General features: G+C 38.5%; 1 protein-coding gene across 2 annotated transcripts; it reads right to left on the bottom strand.

Moving 5' to 3' along the window:
• Positions 1-2,341: 2,341 nt before the first annotated feature.
• Positions 2,342-18,215, bottom strand: rnf40 (ring finger protein 40). Of its 2 annotated transcripts, none has more exons than XM_074662706.1 (20): positions 18,146-18,215; positions 17,511-17,659; positions 17,231-17,398; positions 16,775-17,078; positions 16,442-16,642; positions 16,146-16,267; positions 15,829-15,975; positions 14,962-15,036; positions 14,698-14,817; positions 14,424-14,603; positions 14,069-14,204; positions 12,657-12,778; positions 12,264-12,529; positions 11,731-11,848; positions 11,456-11,605; positions 6,665-6,874; positions 6,454-6,579; positions 5,606-5,746; positions 5,395-5,496; positions 2,342-3,009 (listed from the first exon to the last, which is right to left on the bottom strand). In XM_074662706.1, the coding sequence occupies exons 2-20, from the start codon at positions 17,646-17,648 to the stop codon at positions 2,833-2,835; spliced, it is 3,003 nt and encodes a 1,000-aa protein (XP_074518807.1). In that variant the 5' UTR covers positions 17,649-17,659; positions 18,146-18,215; the 3' UTR covers positions 2,342-2,832. The 2 variants fall into 2 exon arrangements, with proteins under 2 accessions (XP_074518807.1, XP_074518806.1); XM_074662705.1 differs by having other exon boundaries at positions 2,344-3,009; positions 6,665-6,877.
• Positions 18,216-19,471: the final 1,256 nt, after the last annotated feature.

The raw sequence follows: 19,471 nt of genomic DNA, 5'->3' as shown, positions 1-19,471 counted from the left end.
CTGCTTTATCTCGGTCCACATGAGTTCCCTGTGCAGAAACCAAACAGCTCTGGTGTTTTTTTTTTCATGCCTGACATTTGAACAGCGAGTGTCCCTGACGCAGGGTGGTGTTATTAATGCCTGGAGAAGGGTGTAGCCTGCTGCTGCTGCACAAATATGCAATAACAAAAAGCTAGTGGACGCATGCCCGGAGTGCGATCAGGTTGGCCCCTGTCACCGCATTGTCTCATGTATTAATGAAGACCATCAGTTGCTATGGTAACATCAGTGCTGTGTGCCACACAAACAGTCCCTGAAGCGCAGATTGGGCGCAGAGTGAGCGCAGCTTTCTTTTTAATGCACATGATTCTGCGTAAACATCCTCCGCGCGTGTTTAAATTGTTTTCTCCAAATATTTCGGCCAATTCTCGAGGAAGTCTTACCTAACTGTTCCCAAATGCCTGATAAACCTTTTTTTTTTTTCTCTCAGCCTGGATCATTTCTTGCGCGCTACATGGTGTGAACCGCCTTTCCCACATGAACTAACGTCAAACAGACGCTAACCATCCTCCCAGTAAATAGTTCACATCATCAGAACACGGGAAAAAAAAGAGGTTTCATTGGCTCAATTAAGTTTGAAGCATGTTGTGAAACAGATGTTTTTCTACTCCACTGTCACGGTAACCTTTAGGAACGCGCGCTTTGAGGACCTGGAGCTGCACGGCCCACTAAGGACACCCATATGAGCTGACTTTCCACTGCAGTGATTTCATCCGTAATGAGGCACTATAAGCTGCAGATGTTGTGTCAAACTCTCCAACCGGAGCCATGGCAACGCGATGAACACACACAGAGGAGCCTGCCCAAGGTGATCCAAACTCTCCTGTATGTGCTGATCAGGCGCCAAACTCACTGACGTCTCTTTTGTTAATGCTATAGCTCAGGGGTCTGCAACCTTTGCTTTCACAGGGGCCTGGATTAAAGTCCCTGCAGAGCCACAAAATCTACTTTATCTTCACAATAGACGATGGAGTGTATACAGTTCTGCACAAAGTCTAAATCTAGTGATTCATTTTCTAAACCAGGTTTTTTGATACATAAATTGTACATGATAGGTCTCAAGTATTTTTAAAAATTATTTTATGAAAATTGCAAAAATGTCAAGAAATTTTGAAATTGCAAAAATTTGCAAAAAAATACAAAAATTCAAAAATGTAAAAAACTTTCAAAAACTTTCAAAATTTCAAGGAAAAAAATGATATTGAAAAACTGCATTTAAAAAAGTTGAATATTAAGAAAATGCAAAAAAAAAAAAAAGAAAAAAAGAAAATTAAAAAAGTGGAAATATTTACAAAACTTACCCTTTAAAAAACTTTAGAAGATTCAATTTTTTACTAAAAGAATTTCAAAAATCGGAAATGTAACAAAAATTTAAAAAATTTAATCAGTTTTGATACTAAAAAATTATAATAAAAAGTTAAATAATCAAAAAAGGAAAATGTTTAGAAAAATAGAAATTTCAAAAAATTTGCAAGTTTTTCAGAAATCAAATTTTTTAAGATTTCAAGAATCTTCAATATGTTTGAATTTTTTTTTTAAATTGCCAAAATATTTTAAAGATATTCTTAATCTTTAAATTTGCAAGAATAAAAATTCAAAAGATTGTAAACATTTCAAAAATTTTCAAAATTACAAGGGACAAAAATTGATATTGAAAAATTGTATTTAAAAAAAAGTTATTTAAAAAATGCCCCCCAAAAATTAAAATGAGAAATGTATAAAAATAGATATATTTACAAAACTTAAAAATCTTAAATAAAAAAAAAATCTTTGAATTTTCAATTTTTTCCCCCAAAAATTTAAAATCTGAAATGTAACAAATTTTTGAAAATTAAATCAGTTATGATTTTAACAAATATATCATAAAAAAGTTAAATAATCAAAAGAAAGTAAAAAAAAAAAGAAAAAAGACATTTCAAAAATTTGCAAGTTTTTCAAAAATTAAAATTTTAAAGTTTTCAAGGATCTTCAATATGTTTAAAAAAAAATAAAAATTGCAACAATATTTTACAGAAATTCAAAATCTTTTTTTGAAAGAGTACTTGAATCCAAAAACATATTGCTAATATTACTCAATTTATCTCTTTTCTGGTTTGCTCATGTCTTGCAACAAATCAAGCATTTTAAATTTCAACAATATTTTTTTTACAGCTCAAGGAACCACTGCAAAAGAGTCAAAGGGCCACATAAGGCTCCAGAGTCACAGGTTGCAGACCCCTGCTATAGCTTAACAGAGGATGTTAGACATCTCTGGCTGTTTAGCTTCATGTATCAGAAACATGTTGGCTTTTTCACATGCGATCCTCCAGTCTGAAGAGGACGGCTTCTTTTAATTATGAAGTTTAAATTTCAGCTTCACTGGTTTTTACAGGGTTTTCAAAAGCAGCAGGACAAACACGACTCAAAGAAACGCTTCAGGGGGCTCAACCGCTGCAGTTTGAAGTTTCCTAAAACATTAAACAAAAGAACCAGACATGTTAAAAGAGGCCAAGTATGTAAAAAAAAAAAAAAAAAGATGTTCAACAGTACAAGAAAGCAGTGCAGAGCAGCTCACGTGTCGTGTTATCATGTTCACAAACAACTGTGTTTATTCACTACAGCACAATGCTATCTGTTTGGTCACCAGTGTGGCAATGAGGACGCAGGAAAACATCGTACAGAGAGATTAAATCAGGGGATCTCTCCTCTGATACCCCCACTCTGTCTTTAAATCCATCTCCAGTCCCTGTGTCTCTCCTCTCCTCCCTCCTTTGGTTCTGTCTGCGTCTTTCTTTCCGCTCCTCCGTCCCAGGATTAGGTGATGTAGATGCGGTGGAAGTCGTTGGCTCCGAAGGCACAGTTGCACTTAGGGCACTTCCTCTGTCGGGTGTCGTAACGCATCTTTAGACATTCGTAGCAGAACACGTGGAAACACTTGGTGAGCACGGTCTCCTTGTCCCGCGTGTTGCAGCAGGGGCAGCGCAGCTTGGCCTGGAGACACAGAAATAAACACATGCTCAAAGAGGCCGAGACGCTTCGCTGCCAACATCGTTATGATCTCCATCCACTGGACACGAGCGCTGCGAACGCTGGAGGGTGTAACACTTTAGATTCCTGGTTTCCCCAAAGCACAGAGAGACGGTAATATTTCTGCTGAGCTTTGAGCTCACGCTCTGGCTCCGACTCCTGAATGAAAAACTGCCGTCGCCAGCCAATTAGGCAAATTACAAAGTGTAGTATTATGCTCTCTGACGTATGACTGTTTTACTACACTGCTCTGGATCTGTCAGCATCAGTCTGCAGCACACTGAACCCTGAAGCTGTTGGCATTTATAGACATCCCTCACCACAAACAGAGAGGGGGGAAAGAAAAAAATCCATGTTTCCTAGTATCCAGAGTTTTTATTTAACGATTTTAAATCATGATTTTTTTTTTGTTCAATATCTTTTTTTTTTCCAAGTTTATGTCTTTTAGTTCCGTCTTTGTTTAAAAGCTGGGTTGGAAATAAGTTAAGATGTTAGATCTCTTGTATAAATCTTAAAAACTGACACACGTGATGTGCATTTTCTGGGAAAATTTTAGGGCTGGGACGAAATGCTATCATTCGCGAATTGCGATTCTTTGGTAACTATTGTTCTACGATTTTTTTGTTTGCTGTTTCAACGTGTGAAAAAGTTAAAATAGAAAAAGTTAAAAAGTTAAATGATAATAATAATGTTTACAGGCTATATCAGAAGCCATATTTTCCACAAAAAAGCACATCACGCGAGTCAGGAAGAAACATTTCGCCCTCTACTGGAGAAAGGTGGTAATGCTTTTCCAATCCAGTTTATAAAAAAAGACTGAAATGAAGAATTTGAAAAAAAAAAAAAGTTTTTTGACAAAGAATCCAAAATTTGATCAAGTCAACAGACACATTTTTCTCCCACACCTAGAAAATATGGCTCCTGATAGTCTATAGCAGGGGTGGCCAAACTGTGGCTCGTGAGCCACCTGTGGCTCTTTGCCTTTCGGTGTGTGGCTCTTCCATCCACTATATAGTTATGAGTAAGGGTGTGCAGATCAATCTAAAACATTGATCTACTAGTGCCAAAGTTGGGTTCAGTATTGATTAATACTTGGGTAATGAGGTTGATACTTAAGTTTCAGTTTCTCCTCTCTTCTCTACATGTGCATATCATAGATAGATAGATAGATAGATAGATAGATAGATAGATAGATAGATAGATAGATAGATAGATAGATAGATAGATAGATAAGTATTATCACTGTATATGAGCGGTAGACATGCGCAGTTTGAGTTTGTTTCATGGAGTTTTCCAAGAGTTTCCCCTGAATCATGACGTAATCTACACCTGCGTCTCTTTCATGGTGTAATAAGTTAACTGGAGGATTATTTGCAGTTATACATGCAGCTAACACTGCAGCCAAACGGGCCGTTCTGTAACTTATGGTTAGGACTAATGGTCCCGTTTGTTTAGTGACTGAACAGGTCCAGGTATTAAAACATAAAAAGAAATGAACATTATCTAAACCAGGTTTTTTGATACATGAAATTGTACAAGTTATGTCTTAAGTTTTTCAAAATTATTTTTTGAAAATTGCAAAAATTTCAAGAAATTTTGAAATTTCAAAAATTTCCAAAAAAATACAAAAATTCAAAAATTTGTAAAAATTTTAAAAACTTCAAAATTTCAAGGAAAAATTTTGATATTGAAAAACAGCATTTAAAAAATTAAATAATCAAAAAATATTAAAAAAAAAAATCCGAAATGAAAATTCCAAAAAATTAGGAAAAATTATAAAACTTAAAGATCTAAAATTAAAAAAAAAAAACCTTTTGAAGTTTTAAAACTTTTTCCTCAAAAATTTTAAAATTGTAACAAATTTTGGAAAAATAAATCAGTTATGATATGAAAAATTAAATTAAAAAAGTTGAATCAAATCAGCACCTCAAAAACCATAAAACAAATCAGGAGAAATTTTATTTGGAGAATTTTTAAGTATATCATTTTTAAAAGTATATTAAGAAGCACATAATTGTTCGTTTTGAATATGTTTTAAATCTTCCTTGTGTTTGACACGTTTGCTGTCCTTAGTGGCTCCTGTAGTCATGTGACATATTCAGGAAAATGTACTGTATGGCTTTGAATTGTGAGGGCTGTTGTTGAAATAAATGAGTGTGGTGCTTCACGGTTGTTTTACCGTTTTTCCGTTGCACGGAGGTCTCATACCGACTCTAAAACTGTCTTGTTGTCACTCAAGATTGGTAATGAACAAAAGTAAGTTTACAAAATCTATAAGAAAAAGGAAGATTTCATATAGTCACTATGAGGAGAAAAGCGTATCATCACAGCCCTCGCCCTCGTCCTCACCTTGTACTGGTTGATCTCCTCCTGCAGGATCTCATCAGCATCAGAGTACACCTCCACCTTCTTCTGCTTCTCCAGCTTCCGCCTCAGCCTGGACAGATCCTCCTGCAAGGCAGCGAAGGCACAAAGGGCTTTGAGAGAGCTTCCTGGTTTGATTCCCTAATCATGCATTCAGCAGGATTTCCCAGAGGCCAAAGCGTGAAACGCTGCATACCTGCGCTCGTTTCAGGTTGCTGCTCTCCCTCTCCCGGGCGGTGCGGTTCTCTGCCACGGAGACCTGGATCTCTTTGAGCTTGGCCTGCGTATGCTCCAGCTGGACCTTCAGGTCCTCTGCCAGCTGGGCAGCTTCCACGGCCTGCAGGAGGGAAGGAACCGGATACACTCAATAAAACAGAGTGAGCTCACAGTGATTCCTGAGGAGCAGAGCTGTGGTGGAGGTGGTGGAGGTGGTACAGTAAGCTCAGACAGAACTTGGCATTCAGAGTTTAATCTCTGAGCTTTGGACAAGACTCTTTTTCAAACAGTATCAGCGTCCTGACTGTTTTGTTTTGTTTATGCAGATTGTGTATATTTTTTCCAGCCCTGACGACCGTTTTCCACAGGACACCATATGTTCCCCCATCATCTCTACTGCTTCCAGACCTCCTCTGTTTCCAGTTAGAGCAACAAGTCCTCTCTTTGTGTTTGCTGTTCCACCATAATCTCATTCTCATGGTTATTCCCTCTTGAAAAAAACTGAGGATTTAACAAATACATCCAGAAATCAACGGGATAATCTCCCAGAGAACACCCTGAAGCCTTCAGCTGAACAGGTACTTGGACGGCGAAGGTCGTTACCAGCGACGCGTCCCATGAGAAGCTCTTAACGACTCACAAACACAGCCAGGCAATCAGCACAGACTGTGGGTTTAATCTGCAAACATTTCACCTCATTACTGCGGCGTTTTCTGGAAGCTTCTCCACAAATGCTGGATGTAATAACTTTTTACAAGCAGTCAAACACGCCCTTATGATTCTGTGTACACATGTTCTTATGAAGATTGATGACCCCCGTGCTCTCACCTTCCTCTTGTTCAGCTCCAGCGCTTGCGTCCGGACAGACAGCTCCTTTTCCAGCGCGGCGAGCGTGCTCTGGAGGACGCCCTCTTTTTCTTCCAGTTTCTGCACCACCAGCAGCTGGGCGTCCACCTGAGGAGAGGCAGAGGTGAAAGTCAAACCTGAAAGAGTTTCCACGCTTTGGTTTGAGCAGCGGGGATGATAAATGATAAGCTACCTGTGTTTTAAACGTGAGAACTTGGTCCGCTAACTCCTCCTTCTCCTCCTTCAGCAGCTTGTAGATCTGGTTGGATTTGATCCGCTCGCTCATCAGCTTGAAGTTGGCATCGTCCTTCTCGCGTAGCTGCTGCAGCAGGCGGCTGTTCTGCTCCTGCATGTCCTCGAAGGCCTGGCCGGTCACGTCCATCTCGCTCAGCAGGGCCTCCTCCTCCTCATGACACACAGGGAGCAGGGGAGAAAAGGAGGACTCTGTTCACATTTCTTCTCTCAGGTTCAAAGATGATGAAAATCTCACCTGGAAAACTCATAAATCATTCAACAGATTGATTACAGAAAAAGTAAAATCTCAAAGTTTTAAATTATAAGGTATTAAAAATAACCTATTATTCACTTTTTGTTCCTTATGTGTCTTTCTGTGTAGAAACAAATATAAAACTCAACAGTTGTTTTACAAAAACGAACCGTACACATCATCAATAAGACTGATGTTTCTTTGTTTCTAAATTCACACATTATGAAATTTTCTGACTTGTTTTATGATAAAATAATGCTCATAATGTTCACAGAAAAACTAGATTTTACTTTCGGGCGCTGTGAAAAAGTTCTTTATAGTTCTGGAGACTTGATATAAGTTAAGAGGTGTTAGCAAGTTTTCTGTTCAGAGGCTAAAAAGGGAGATGTGTTTCTGTTGTTGGGGTTAAACTGTGGAAATATAAACTCAAAAACCTGTTTTTTCACATTATGTTTTAGCAAAATGGTTTGTAAAGCTGTTTTTGAGAATGATAAATGTTGATAATGTGAAGATGTTTACGTTTGTTTATTTAATCTTTGTTTTTTGGTAGCTTAACTTTATCAAGTATCTAGGCTAGGCTCAGATTAGCATCCTGCTTCTGCTTCAGCCTTTTCAGTTACTGCCTGATACAAAAATGTTGGTTTGTTTAAAAATGTTGGTTTTCTGACAAATATTGTATTATGTATAAAAACGGAATAAATCCTACTACCATCAAAATCTTTTCTCCTATCCCTCTATTGCTGAAATATCTCTGTGTATTTGTGCGGATGTATCATAGACTGTAAAAAAAATGGACGTTATTTTGCTCAGCTCAAAGTGAGGTCGCCACAAGAACTGCTCCCCCTGGTGGCTGGCTGCAGTATAGGTCGAAAAATCCATGTCCCCAGTCATTCCAGATGGGCTGTGGTCAAACTTTAAGAAATGAATTCTCCTTGTAGAAATGTTTCTCACGTCTGATTGTTGTGGTGATTTGAAGATATCATTGGCTGTCTTGTGTTCAAGTCCTTTTTTTCGGAAGAGTTTTGTTTTCATTAGTTATACGAGGTTAAAAACGAGGCTGTACGTAATGTTTAACGATGATTGACAGCTGCCGTTCTTGTGTATTTTTTTCTGGGGTTGTAAAATATGTCGGGAGGTAGAGTCAGGAAGTGATTGGACTCTCGAAAGAAAAAAAAAAGTTATTATTTTTATCACCCAGCTCCAGATTCTCCCAGAATCCTTCACAGTCTCTACTGCACAGACTCTGGCTGCACAACTGCTGCCAATGGCGGCGCCTGTGATAAGGGAATTTTGGCTTCAAAACCGTACCCAATGGCGGAGCCACACTGTCCACTCTATGGTATGTATGTGTAAACTTTTTTCTTGTCTCTAGGGGGACCTCTCGACAAGCCCTGATGGGTTTAACTGGCCCCTCCGACACATCCCCTGATGTTACTGCTTTTTGCTTTTTTCAGTTTTGTTTTGCTCTTTTACCAAATCATCGTGTATGGTTCATTTGGCTTTTCATTTCTTACATGTGCAATAAAAAAAGAAGAATGGGGCCAAACATCACAATCAGGATTTGTTATCAGCTCTAAAGAATCTGGTTTTGGACTGAGACCACTGCCCTGCCTTAATGTGGATCTGTGGCTCTGTAACCGTCTCAGCCTGACTGAGGAGGACAGCTCAACGTCTTCCTCCTTGTTGACAGTCACAGGGATGTGCTGTCATGTCGTGCTGTGTTTGATTACAATCCTAATTTTTTTTTTTTCTGAAGCTACAAATTCGCCTGTGCTGCTTTTGATTAACTTTGTTTTATTCAGTAAACTTAAAAGCCGACTCGGGCCTGTAAATGAAAGTCATGTGAACTCACAAGTAGCTTTACTGGATCGTTTAACACTCTGTCACAAAGTCTCCAAACTTTAAACTGTGGTCTCCCAGGATCAGGCAGCGCAGATTTAACCCTTCAGAGCCCAGAACTGACTGGTTGTTTGTTGCTAAACTTTAACTTGATACATGATAAAAAAAGATTAAAGCTAGGTGGTGAATAAGCCTCAGTCTAGACTGTGTTAAACCTTCTGTTAATGAAGTCTGTCAGACCTCCCAAGCAAGAGGAGCTGCAGGCTTTCTGATCTCAACATCTGTCTCCTGTGTGCTCGTAAAAATCTATGGAGCAACAGTAAAACTTCTTTAAGACTCACACTCTGCTGTCATTTCCTGACTTTTATGTAATTACAGTCGCTGAACGAACGTAAGGAGGCCTGAAGCTTTAAGGTGGTCTGTTGAAAGTGGTCACTGGAGATGCGTCCTAAAGCCAGGTGTGAAATGACGCACATGTAAGGATCGCCCAGGTCGCAAGTTAAAGTCTGAGATCTGCTTGCTCTTATTCATCAGTAAAAACGGGGTTTAGGTGATGTGGCATGGCGTGAGGTTAATCTGATTTCATGATTTTAATCTGTGTGTGAATAATAGCTGTGTTAATGAGCGTGACAGATAAGCTAACGCGGGTGTAACCACTATCTTCACAACTCCCCAGCTCTGACTTGACTGAAACTTGACCCCGAGCAGTAAAAGCTCCATCTCGTGACAGCCTGCTTCGTTTTCTGACTTTCCAATGAAATTCATCGCAAGAGCGTCAGAGCGTTTACAAGCAAGCCGAGCCAAGGGAGGGAGCTCAGATCTGACATGTGTTTTACATACTCTGCATTTATCAGGGGCGGCTCACCCCGAAAGGTTGGCCCCACCCGACGAGATGCTTTTAACATCTCAGTGTTTGGACTTTTATTCAAAGTCAGCACGTTGATAAGTCAGGAGAAGAAGATTTCACAAACTGCAGACTGAATGACATAAAACCCAAAACAGAGCGTTATCTTATCTGATTGCTCTACTTACAGCTGGAGACACTAGCAGAAGTCTGTGTTGACCTTCTGTGAACCTTTTTTCACTGCTCATTCATTTTGACTCCATCATATAACTGTCAAAATAATGATTGAGTTTTGAGGTTTTTTTTAATGTTTGAGTCTAGATCAGGGGTCTGCAACCTTTACTTTCATAGGAGCCATTTTTTCTCAGCCCACCTGGATTAAAGTCATTCAGGAGCCACAAAATCTACTTTATCTTCACAAAAGAAACAAAAAAGTGTATAAATTTCCATACACAGTAAAAATCTAGTGAATAATTATTTAAATTAGAAGTTTTTTGTGTTAATAAAAAAGTACATGTAAAGACTTAGTTTTTTACTCTTAATAAATTTGCAAATATTTTTTTTAAAAAAAGAAAAATTTGTAATGTCATCGGTTTTATAAATATGCAAAATTTATGAAATTTCAATTGGTTGCAAAATTTTTCAGCAATTCTGAAAATACAATTTTTTTAATAAAAAGAAATCAAGAACTGTGCAAAAGTTTGCACAAATATTAAAAATTTTGTAATTTATAAAATTTCTACAATGTCAAGAATTAGCAAAATAATAAACAAATATAAATTGTAATTTCAAAAATATGCTCAATTAAAAAATAAACTCTTTGAAAAAAAAAAGGAATTTAAAATATTTGCAAAAAAATGCAGAAATTAAAAAATTTTGAAATTTGCAAAACTGTTTTTTTTTCTAATTCTGAAAAAATTGAGAAAAAAATGAAAGTCAAAAAATTTTCAAAAGGTTTTTAAAGAATTGCAAAATTCTCCAGAATTATTTTGCAGAATTTCAAAAAAATCTGAAATTTACAAAAATGGATTTTTTCTTAAATAAATAAATTCAAAAAAATTGCAAAAAAGTATTTAAAGAATTGCAAAATCCTCTTTTTTTTGCAGAATTTTTAAAAAATCTGAAATTTGCAAAAATTGATTTTTTTTCCAAAATTCAAAATAAATTGAAAGAAAAATAAGAAATTCAAAACATTTGCAAAAAGTTTTTAAAGAATTGCAAAATACTCAAAAAAAATTAAGGCTTTATTGTGAGATGTGAGGAATATTAAGTTCAACAAAATGTTAACACATTAGTTTATTTAGTATCAATGTCTCTCATCATCCTGTGGTCTAGATTTTAAAAAAAAACACACTAAAAGATAAACAGAACGTTGAAGAAAAAGAAGAGAAGAGCAGTTCGGCTTAAAGGTCAACAGCTGATGTGATTTGCATGTGAGGGTACAGCTTTAGATTTCAGTTCCTCTTTTCATTTCTAAAATTGGGATATTATGATTACCATTTCACAGCTTGTATCATCGAATCTGTTTTCTTTACAGATGAACACGGGGCTGCCCCAGAGTGCAGTCGGTATATGAATATCTTTTCTTTCTGATCTGATGTTTTTTAATAACTCTTTAACCCTCTATGGTACCTCCTTGCCTTTAGGCAGCATACTCATATTGGACTTTTTACACTCACACAATACATCCAAGCTGACTTTTAAAAAGGAGGAAAGACCTTGAGTAACCAAAAGCAAAAGTGTTAAAGCAGAGCGGCTTCCTGTCTGAGCCGACTCTCCACCTGATCCACGAGGTAAAGAAAACAAACATGTACCTGCTTCGTAGCAGCCAGTTTCTTCTGCAGATGCTCGATGGTCTCCTCAGCTACCCGGATCTTTCTGAGCGCGTCTTCGTCAGCCAGCTTCTTGCTCTCCTTCCTCTCCCTCTCCTCCAGCTCTCGCACTCGCATCCTCAACTCGTCGACCTGGGCAGTCGGAGACAGACGTTCACCACTCTCTGTTTGATTGGTTCTTATTTTTAAAGGCTAATGAAGAATATTTATTTTAAGTATATGAAACAAAAAAAGGTGATTTAAACCAAAGAGCAGACCTCAGCTTTAGCTTTCCGTTCGGCTGCCATGAGCTGCACTTTGTCCCTCTGCTCCTTTGGAGCTGACTTGTACATGTCCAACAGGAGCTTCATCTCTTTCTGGGACTCCTGGGCTTTCCTGAGAGGGTGAAGGAGAAACAGAGATCAGAATGAAAATGTGATATTCCACTAGCTCATTAGCTCATTAGCTCATTAGCCCATTAGCTCATGCTTGAGAACATTATTGCCTGAGGAGGGTGATTAAAATACAAAAAGCCTCTAAATCTACTCATGAAAAGATTAGCAGGCCCTGCGTGGAGTGTGAAGTGTCTTTTCCTCATCAGGAAACAATGTTAACGTGAAAGCGTTTGGCTTCTGTTAGCTAAATTTGGCTGGGGAGATTGATTTTTTAACCTATACTGCAGCCAGCCACCAGGGGGAGCAGTTTTTGTGGCGACCTTACTTCCTAGCAAGATGACATCTATTTTTTTTACAGTCTATGGTTTTGATCAGTGATTATACTGTGAACGTGGATTTGTTGGGATGGGAATTACTTGAGCTCCACTCTGAGCATCTTGAGCGTGTCTGAGTCCTTCCTCTTCATCTCGTCGCTGCGCTGCCGCTCCCTCTCGCGCTCCCTCTCACGCTCACGCTCAGCCTCCCTCTCCCTTTCTCTCTCCCGCGCCCTCTGCCTCTCCAGCTCCTTCCTCCTCTCTTCCTCCTCCTCTTGGTCTTCATCCTCGTCTTTTTTCACATCCACGCTGTCACTCGTCGTCTCCTCTAGTATCAGGACCGCGCTGTCGCTGCTCTGGCAGCGTAACTTTCAATAAACAAAAAGATTTTATGAGAAGGATTCAACTGATAAAGACGGTGACAGAAGAAATGTGACGAAATTCTGTCAGTGAATTGCATGAAGCAGCTATTTCTCCATAAATCACGTCACCTACCTTGTTGATCTCCATCTGGGTTTCCCGCAACTTCCTCTTGTAGCGCTGCACATCCCCCTTCAGCTGCAGGTTGTGGTTCTGCAGACTGCTGATCAAGTGTCGCATTTCCCTGTTGATTGGTCCTGAGAGGACGCAGAAAAAGCAGCACAGTCAAAGCTGCACTTTGCACACTCAAGGTGTGGTTTTGTTTTGAGTCACTAAACATCATCTGATGCTGTAAATGATGAGAGCAGCACACCGAAATGACATCATTATGTAAAAGTTCAACTAAGTTCCCACTGTGGAACTTTAAATGCTGTGTGAATTGCTGAATGAACGGATTTCTTGGTATTTGTCCAATTTTTGAAAAAAAACTTTTTTTTTAAAAATTTATCAACCTTTTAAAATTCTTTTTTTTCCTTGACATTTTTTGCATTTTTTTTTAATTTTGACAGCTTTGATTAAAATTCTGAAATTTTGCAAATGTATTACATTCCAAAATGATTTTTCAATCTAAGCTGATATATAAAATTTTATTTTATTTTTTTAATTTTGGCAATTTTTTTAGACTTCAATTTATTTTGAAATTTTTGCAGGTTTTTAAAATTTTGATTTTTCTTGACATTTTTTCTTTTTTTTTTAAATTTTAGAACTTTCATCAAATTCCTGAGATTTTGTAAATGTTTTCAGTTTCAAAATGTTTTGCAATCTAACCTGATTTATAAATTTTTTGCAATTTTTCAACTTTTGAACATGCAAATTTTTCTTGACATCTTTTGCATTTTTTTTATATTGACAACTTTCATAAATTTTCTCAAATTTTGCAAATGTATTTAATTTTAAAATATTTGGTTTTTGATTTATATATTTTTAAAAAAATTTAAATGTAGGCAATTTTTTAGACATCAAAATATTTTGAAATATTTGCAAAGTTTTTAATTTTAAAGTTTTCTGAAGTTTTTGCTAATTTCTTTAAATTAGAAAAAAAACTAAGAAATTTAGCAAATTCTTTAAAATAAAAAAAGAGTTTAGATAGTTTTTCACTTTATTTAAACTAAATATAGAATTTCATTCACTTGATAATCTTAAATGTGCAGATAAAGTAAATTTTGTGGCTCCTGAATGACTTTAATCCAGGTGATCTGAGGAGAACTGGCTCCTATAAAAGTAAAGTTAGCAGACCCCTGGTCTGGGTCTATTACCTTATATTTTTGGGACAAAATTCAAAAGTGCGACATCAGACTGACCTCTTTCTGTGTAAATAACATTTAACAACAGTCAAGTGCAGCCTATATATGTACAATTTTATTTTTCTTTCTAGATTTAGTTGGTGCGGCATATATTCAGGTGCGCCCAATAGTCCACATATACGTGAGAGCATGTTTGACCATCCTCTTCCAAACAAGCGCTGACTGACGAGGGTGTGAACGTACCTGCTTGCTCGTTAGCTGCCAGATTCTGCTCAAACTCGATCCGGAGCATCTCATACTCTTTGCGCACCTGGGCGAGCGTATCCTCCAGCTGGATGACCTCAGTCCTCAGCTTCTTCTGTAGCGACAGCTCATCACTCTGAACGGTTGAAAACAGGATTTTGTGGAATGTGTCGCCAAGCAGAGGTAATAAAATACATGTCTAGGTTTGTGTTGCTATGACAACCATAAATACAAAGACAGTAACAGCATGCCAGGGTGAAGTTACAATGGAGAAGAATATCAGTATTCGATGTTTTCTGATGAGTAAAACTTTTTTTTGTCACACCAGATTCATCTTTTATCCATGAATACTAACCTCCATGTGCTCAATCTGTCGCAGATGGGCGTTCTTGGTCGTGAGCAGGAGCGCCCGAGCCTCATCCAGCTGAGTTTTCACCCCGAGAGACTCGTTGTACAGAAGGGAAAATTGTGACTGCAGACATTTATACTCCAAAGTTTCCTTCACAACTTCTTCAGGAATATTCCGCAAATCAATCTGAAAAATTACAGGTAAAACAGATAAAAAAGTGAGCATCTCGGGCACCAAAATGATGCATCAATTGGGTGAAGCACGGACATCCTGTCTTTACCTTGAGCTTCTCTCCCTCCCTGACAGCCTCCTGGAGCTCCACCTGCAGTTTCTCCAGCTCTGCCATGCGGCTGTTGGCCAACTCTTGGTTGTGCTCCAACTCAGCATTGAGGCTCTCAAACTAAAAAAATAAAGTTTGCATAGAAAGATTTAGTTAACATGAAAATTTAAAAATTAAAATTTGAGATATGGAATAGGTTACATGCAAAGGATAAAACATTACACACATACTAAATGTGCTTATTACACATGAATGCTTGCTCACCTTCTGAATGTTCAGGGTGATCTGGCCTCCAGGTAATCCTCCTGAGCTGCCAGTGCAGCTGTATCCAGATTTGAGCTGTAGAGTAAAAATGAAACAAATTAAAGCTGAACTGTCAATCCGTGTGTGAAATTAACTGAAGCTTTGACACGTTTCTTCGTAGATGCCACGATTCAGATCTTTGTAGTAACATTTGTCAGGAATCCATCCATGTCATTTTTAAAGCTGTACCACTTAAACTTTTTCATGTAGAGGCCTAACTGCCGCAGCTTGTGTGGAGCTAGTTCCTCCTCTCCCATTCATTCTAATAAGGGGAGCTGAAATGGCTTCTTTGGGGTTCACCGACTTTGAGGGCTCGACAGTCGAAAACAGTTTGACAAACAACAAATTCCTGCATAAATTTTGTAAAGCATGGCTCACTCTGTCATCTGATCGAATTTCAAGCCGGCACCATTTACGGCCTGGGAGGGGATAACTTTTTTTCCGACCCAACATTCTGACATATTTTATTTTGAAAGGCAAATTGCAGGCTTCCTGTTTGAGATAGGTCAGGAGTGTCTGTGTATAAATTGTGTGCCTCAATAAGACAAAAATTTTGACATTGGTTTGATCTCTCTATCACATTCCTACTGCCCATGAGAGCCAGTTTAGTGTGCCTAGGTGGCGCTAGAGGACACATTTTGGTATGTTGGGGATCAGTTTTTGGTTGAATCTGAGGTGTGTGCTGATTTTGGTGAGTTTTTCATCATAATAACAAGGAGACAGACGAACTACAATGGTGTCCTCTCCCTAAATATTTAAAAGAGGCGTAAACAAAAACACTGACGTGCATTCTGTGATCATACTGACACAAATTTCCTGCAGACAAACCTGCTCCATAGCTTCAGCCAGATGTTTGTTGAGCTTTTGTTCCCTGTTGCTGAGTTTCTCCATGTCCCACTGCAGGTCCTCCACCGTCGTCTCCATCTCAGACACCTTCGTCTCAGAGCTCGTCACCTTGTCCACCAACTCATTGTACTGAAATAAGGTCAAAGACAGGACAGCAGCTCTTTGATCAGTGGCAAGCTTGAGGGGAGATGTGTTTTAAACTCAGTTATTCACAAAGTTTCTCTGACTCTTGCACCCACACACCAGAAAATATCCACTATCCACTAGAACGGACACAAAAAGTACCAAGTACGTCCTACCTCCATGGACATCTTGTGGTGCCGGCCCTGTAGGAGCGTGGCCAGGTCTCGCAGTCGACTGTTCTCCTCCAGCAGACTTTTGTTCTCATTGATGATTTCAGACTGGCTGTCACTCTCACACACTACCAAACAAGAGGACGAGATCAGAGCAAATCTTACCACTGCAAAAAACTTCCCTCATGTCCATACTACTTGACCAACATTTCATGCTACTCATGCTCCATCTACTCTCTTTTTTGTCAGTTTGTGTGTAACTGACTTATTCTATATGAAACTTTAAGCGACAGGCTCGTTACCTGCAGCCTGGGCCTTTTTGCACATTTCATCGATGCAGCTGTGCAGTCTGTCAAAGACGCACACCAGGCAGGCGATGGCTCCCTTGCTGAACTGCATGCGGTCCTGGAGTTGCAGGGTCAGTTCCTCTTCACTGCTGTGCTCCAGGGTAGTGAGGAAACCTTTAGCATTCTCACTCAGAGGAGGAGGGGGTGGAGGGGCATCTGAGCATAGAGAAGTTACATAAAGTGATGTTAAAGTTATTTATGTTATCTTCTATCTATTTAGACTTTAGGTTTAAATGTGATGAATGAAAGCAAAAACAGCTATTCTAAAGACCACAGAAACATTCTTACCCGTCGTTGAGTCCTGTGGTGGCTCAGTAGGTTTTATCAAATCCTCTGATCCTGTAGGCAGCGGGGGCTGCTGCTCCTCCTGACGCTCTTCTTGGCCTTCCTCCTGCTGATCTGCTTGCTCCCCATCATTCTGAGCCTCTGGAAGTGGAGGTGGAGGCACCACAGAAGTCGGCGAGGCCAGAGTGACACCATCTACTTCCATTGGTGAGGGTTCAGGGAGAGGTGCTGAGGGCGCAACAGGGGTGGATGGCCCTGGAGCTTCTGGTTCTATACGCTTGCGTAGTACGTGTACATTTTCCTCCAACTGCAAATTAACACAGATAATGAAAACACCATCAGCCAACCACTGCCATCAGTATCAGCAATCGAAAAACCAATATGATATAAATTTTAAGTTTAAGAGAAGGATATCATTTAATGGTCGAATGTATAAATGAAATAAAGGCCCAAATGTACCTGTGACCAGTAGCGATTCACAATCAGCAGGGTTGTATCATCGGTAGCTTGTCTCTTCTCCAGCTTCTCAATTTTCTCACGCAACTCATCCTCCATCGCCTGTCTCTGTTCCAGGCGCTCACATAGCTTTTTATTCTTGAACTGAAGGACTTTCATGTCCATCTCCTCCTGCACAAAACAAAAGGAGACAACACAGTGATGAAGGGTGATGTTTTGAAGAGAAGATTTTTATTAGACAATAAACAATAGGAGGCTGTAAAGAAAAAAACACAGGTCCCACCGTAGAGGAGACTCCAGCTATTCGGATGGGCTCGATGAGGGTGGTGGTGGTCTTCTCCTCTTTCTTGCTTTTCTTCTCAGGTGGGCCAGGGGGGCTGTCCCCCCCTGAGGGACGTTTTCCACCCCCTGCACCTGACATCTTTCCTTCCCCTGCAAGTTTTGGACAACAGAAGTTTGGTTAATTAAATAAAAATTTGGCAAATGACAAATTTTCTTTTGAATGAGTAAATCTCGTTTGTGTGATGAAAACTAGCAGGGGCATTTGTTGTTCACAACAGACCAAGAACCATTGATTGTAAATTTGGCCAAAACACTTCTTTTTGGCTGTTAATGCACAAACAACTAGTAGCCAAGTGGCCCTGAAGAGTGCTAAGAGTTTAATCTTATAAAGAAAAAGCTTCTCACATATCGAAATTGGCCGTTTGTGCCAAGGTTTACTAAACTTGCTAACGCTTCCTATGCTATGCTAAAGCTAACGTTAATTCCCCCGATGTTTTACTGAACGGCGGAAGGGTGATAAATGAAGGCTGGCCGTCGTAATCTTTATCCAGTAATTACTATGTCATATGTTTGAAATTCTGTATCAAAAATGTAGCTTCAAGTGTTTGCCTGGTCCGTTATTTTGTCATTACAAACCTTTACACGGAGCGTCTGGAAATGTTACTCAGGGCATCAGGAGAAGCTACAGGAAGTGACGTCAACGAATATCCGTGTTTTTTTCCTTTTTTCACCCAACAAATCAAGAAATTACAATAAAAATATTAACCAGATTATATTATAGACATGTGTATTTCACATTTCCCTTAATTTATCCTTTTCAGTCACTTTTTATTCTTCTACAAAATATGTTTCTGATATAATGCACAGATTCGGTCTGCAGCCTTTACGTCACATCCGTTTTGAGGTGTTTGGGAGAAACACAAACCTCTTGCCTCTGTACTCAGGGTGGTTTGTGCCGTCCTTTGAAAAAGAAATCATATTAAAAACTTTTTATTTCCCCAAAAAACGCACAGAACAGAGTGGGGAATAAGTTAGTTTGTAAGCCATCAAAAAGACGAGTTTGGTTGGGTCCAAAATTTGTACATTTTTGTGAGTGTAGTCAGCCCCATAGGTAACTTTATCGTTTAATTCACCCAGTGTCAACAGTCTACGGTGTTTTCCAGGGGTAATATCAACAGTTAATTGCAAAAAAAAAAAAAGAAGAAGAAGAACATAATAAATTCTCTGAGCTTGCATTATGTAAATCCCTGCTTTACAAAGCTATCTGTGGAGAATGCTAGGTGCAGGAAATCCATTCAAACCTGCTCATCTATTTAGTTTTAATGAACTAAATTCAACTGGAACTTGATTTATTCAATCTGTTGCAAATGCTATAATATCTTTTACCAGATTATTTGACCAGATGTCGATATCTTTTCTTCTTTTTTGTGTCTCAGGGAGAAACAAACCTATTATAAACTGATTTTATTGACAAACTGCATATGACAAACTCTCGATGGAATTTAACTGTAAACATTCTTCTTTCTTTGTACTTTGTCCAGCAGATACATTTTTTTTCTTTATTGAATCATTGACAACTTCAAGAGTCATAACACAAATACAAATACAATAAGAAACGAGACAGGAAAGTTAACAAAATGCAAATGAAAATAAAAATACATAAGAAGAAAAAAGAAAAAAAAAGTCTTGTGCGAGAATGCATTTTATGCAAACAAGTCAAATTCTTTGCAAATGTTGAAAGTTTTTAAAGCCTTAGTGTTTGTGGATTTGGAGATTGTCCTCATATATTGTTCAAGTTCCTTTTTCAATACAAAGAGTTCCGGCTTTCTGTTCAAGAATTTACATTTGTGTATGTGGAACTTGGCTAACAACAAGAGCATATTTATAAGGAAGAAAGCATTATTGTCTTTATGTTTACAATAATGAAAACCAAAAACAACATTTTTATAATACAGGTGAAAA

Source organism: Halichoeres trimaculatus, unplaced genomic scaffold (genome assembly GCF_033239565.1).
Source record: "Halichoeres trimaculatus isolate MK-OKI-2021-1 unplaced genomic scaffold, fHalTri1.1 fHalTri1_scaffold_23, whole genome shotgun sequence".
NCBI lineage: Eukaryota > Metazoa > Chordata > Actinopteri > Labriformes > Labridae > Halichoeres > Halichoeres trimaculatus.
This window is presented reverse-complemented; position numbering and strand designations above follow the sequence as displayed.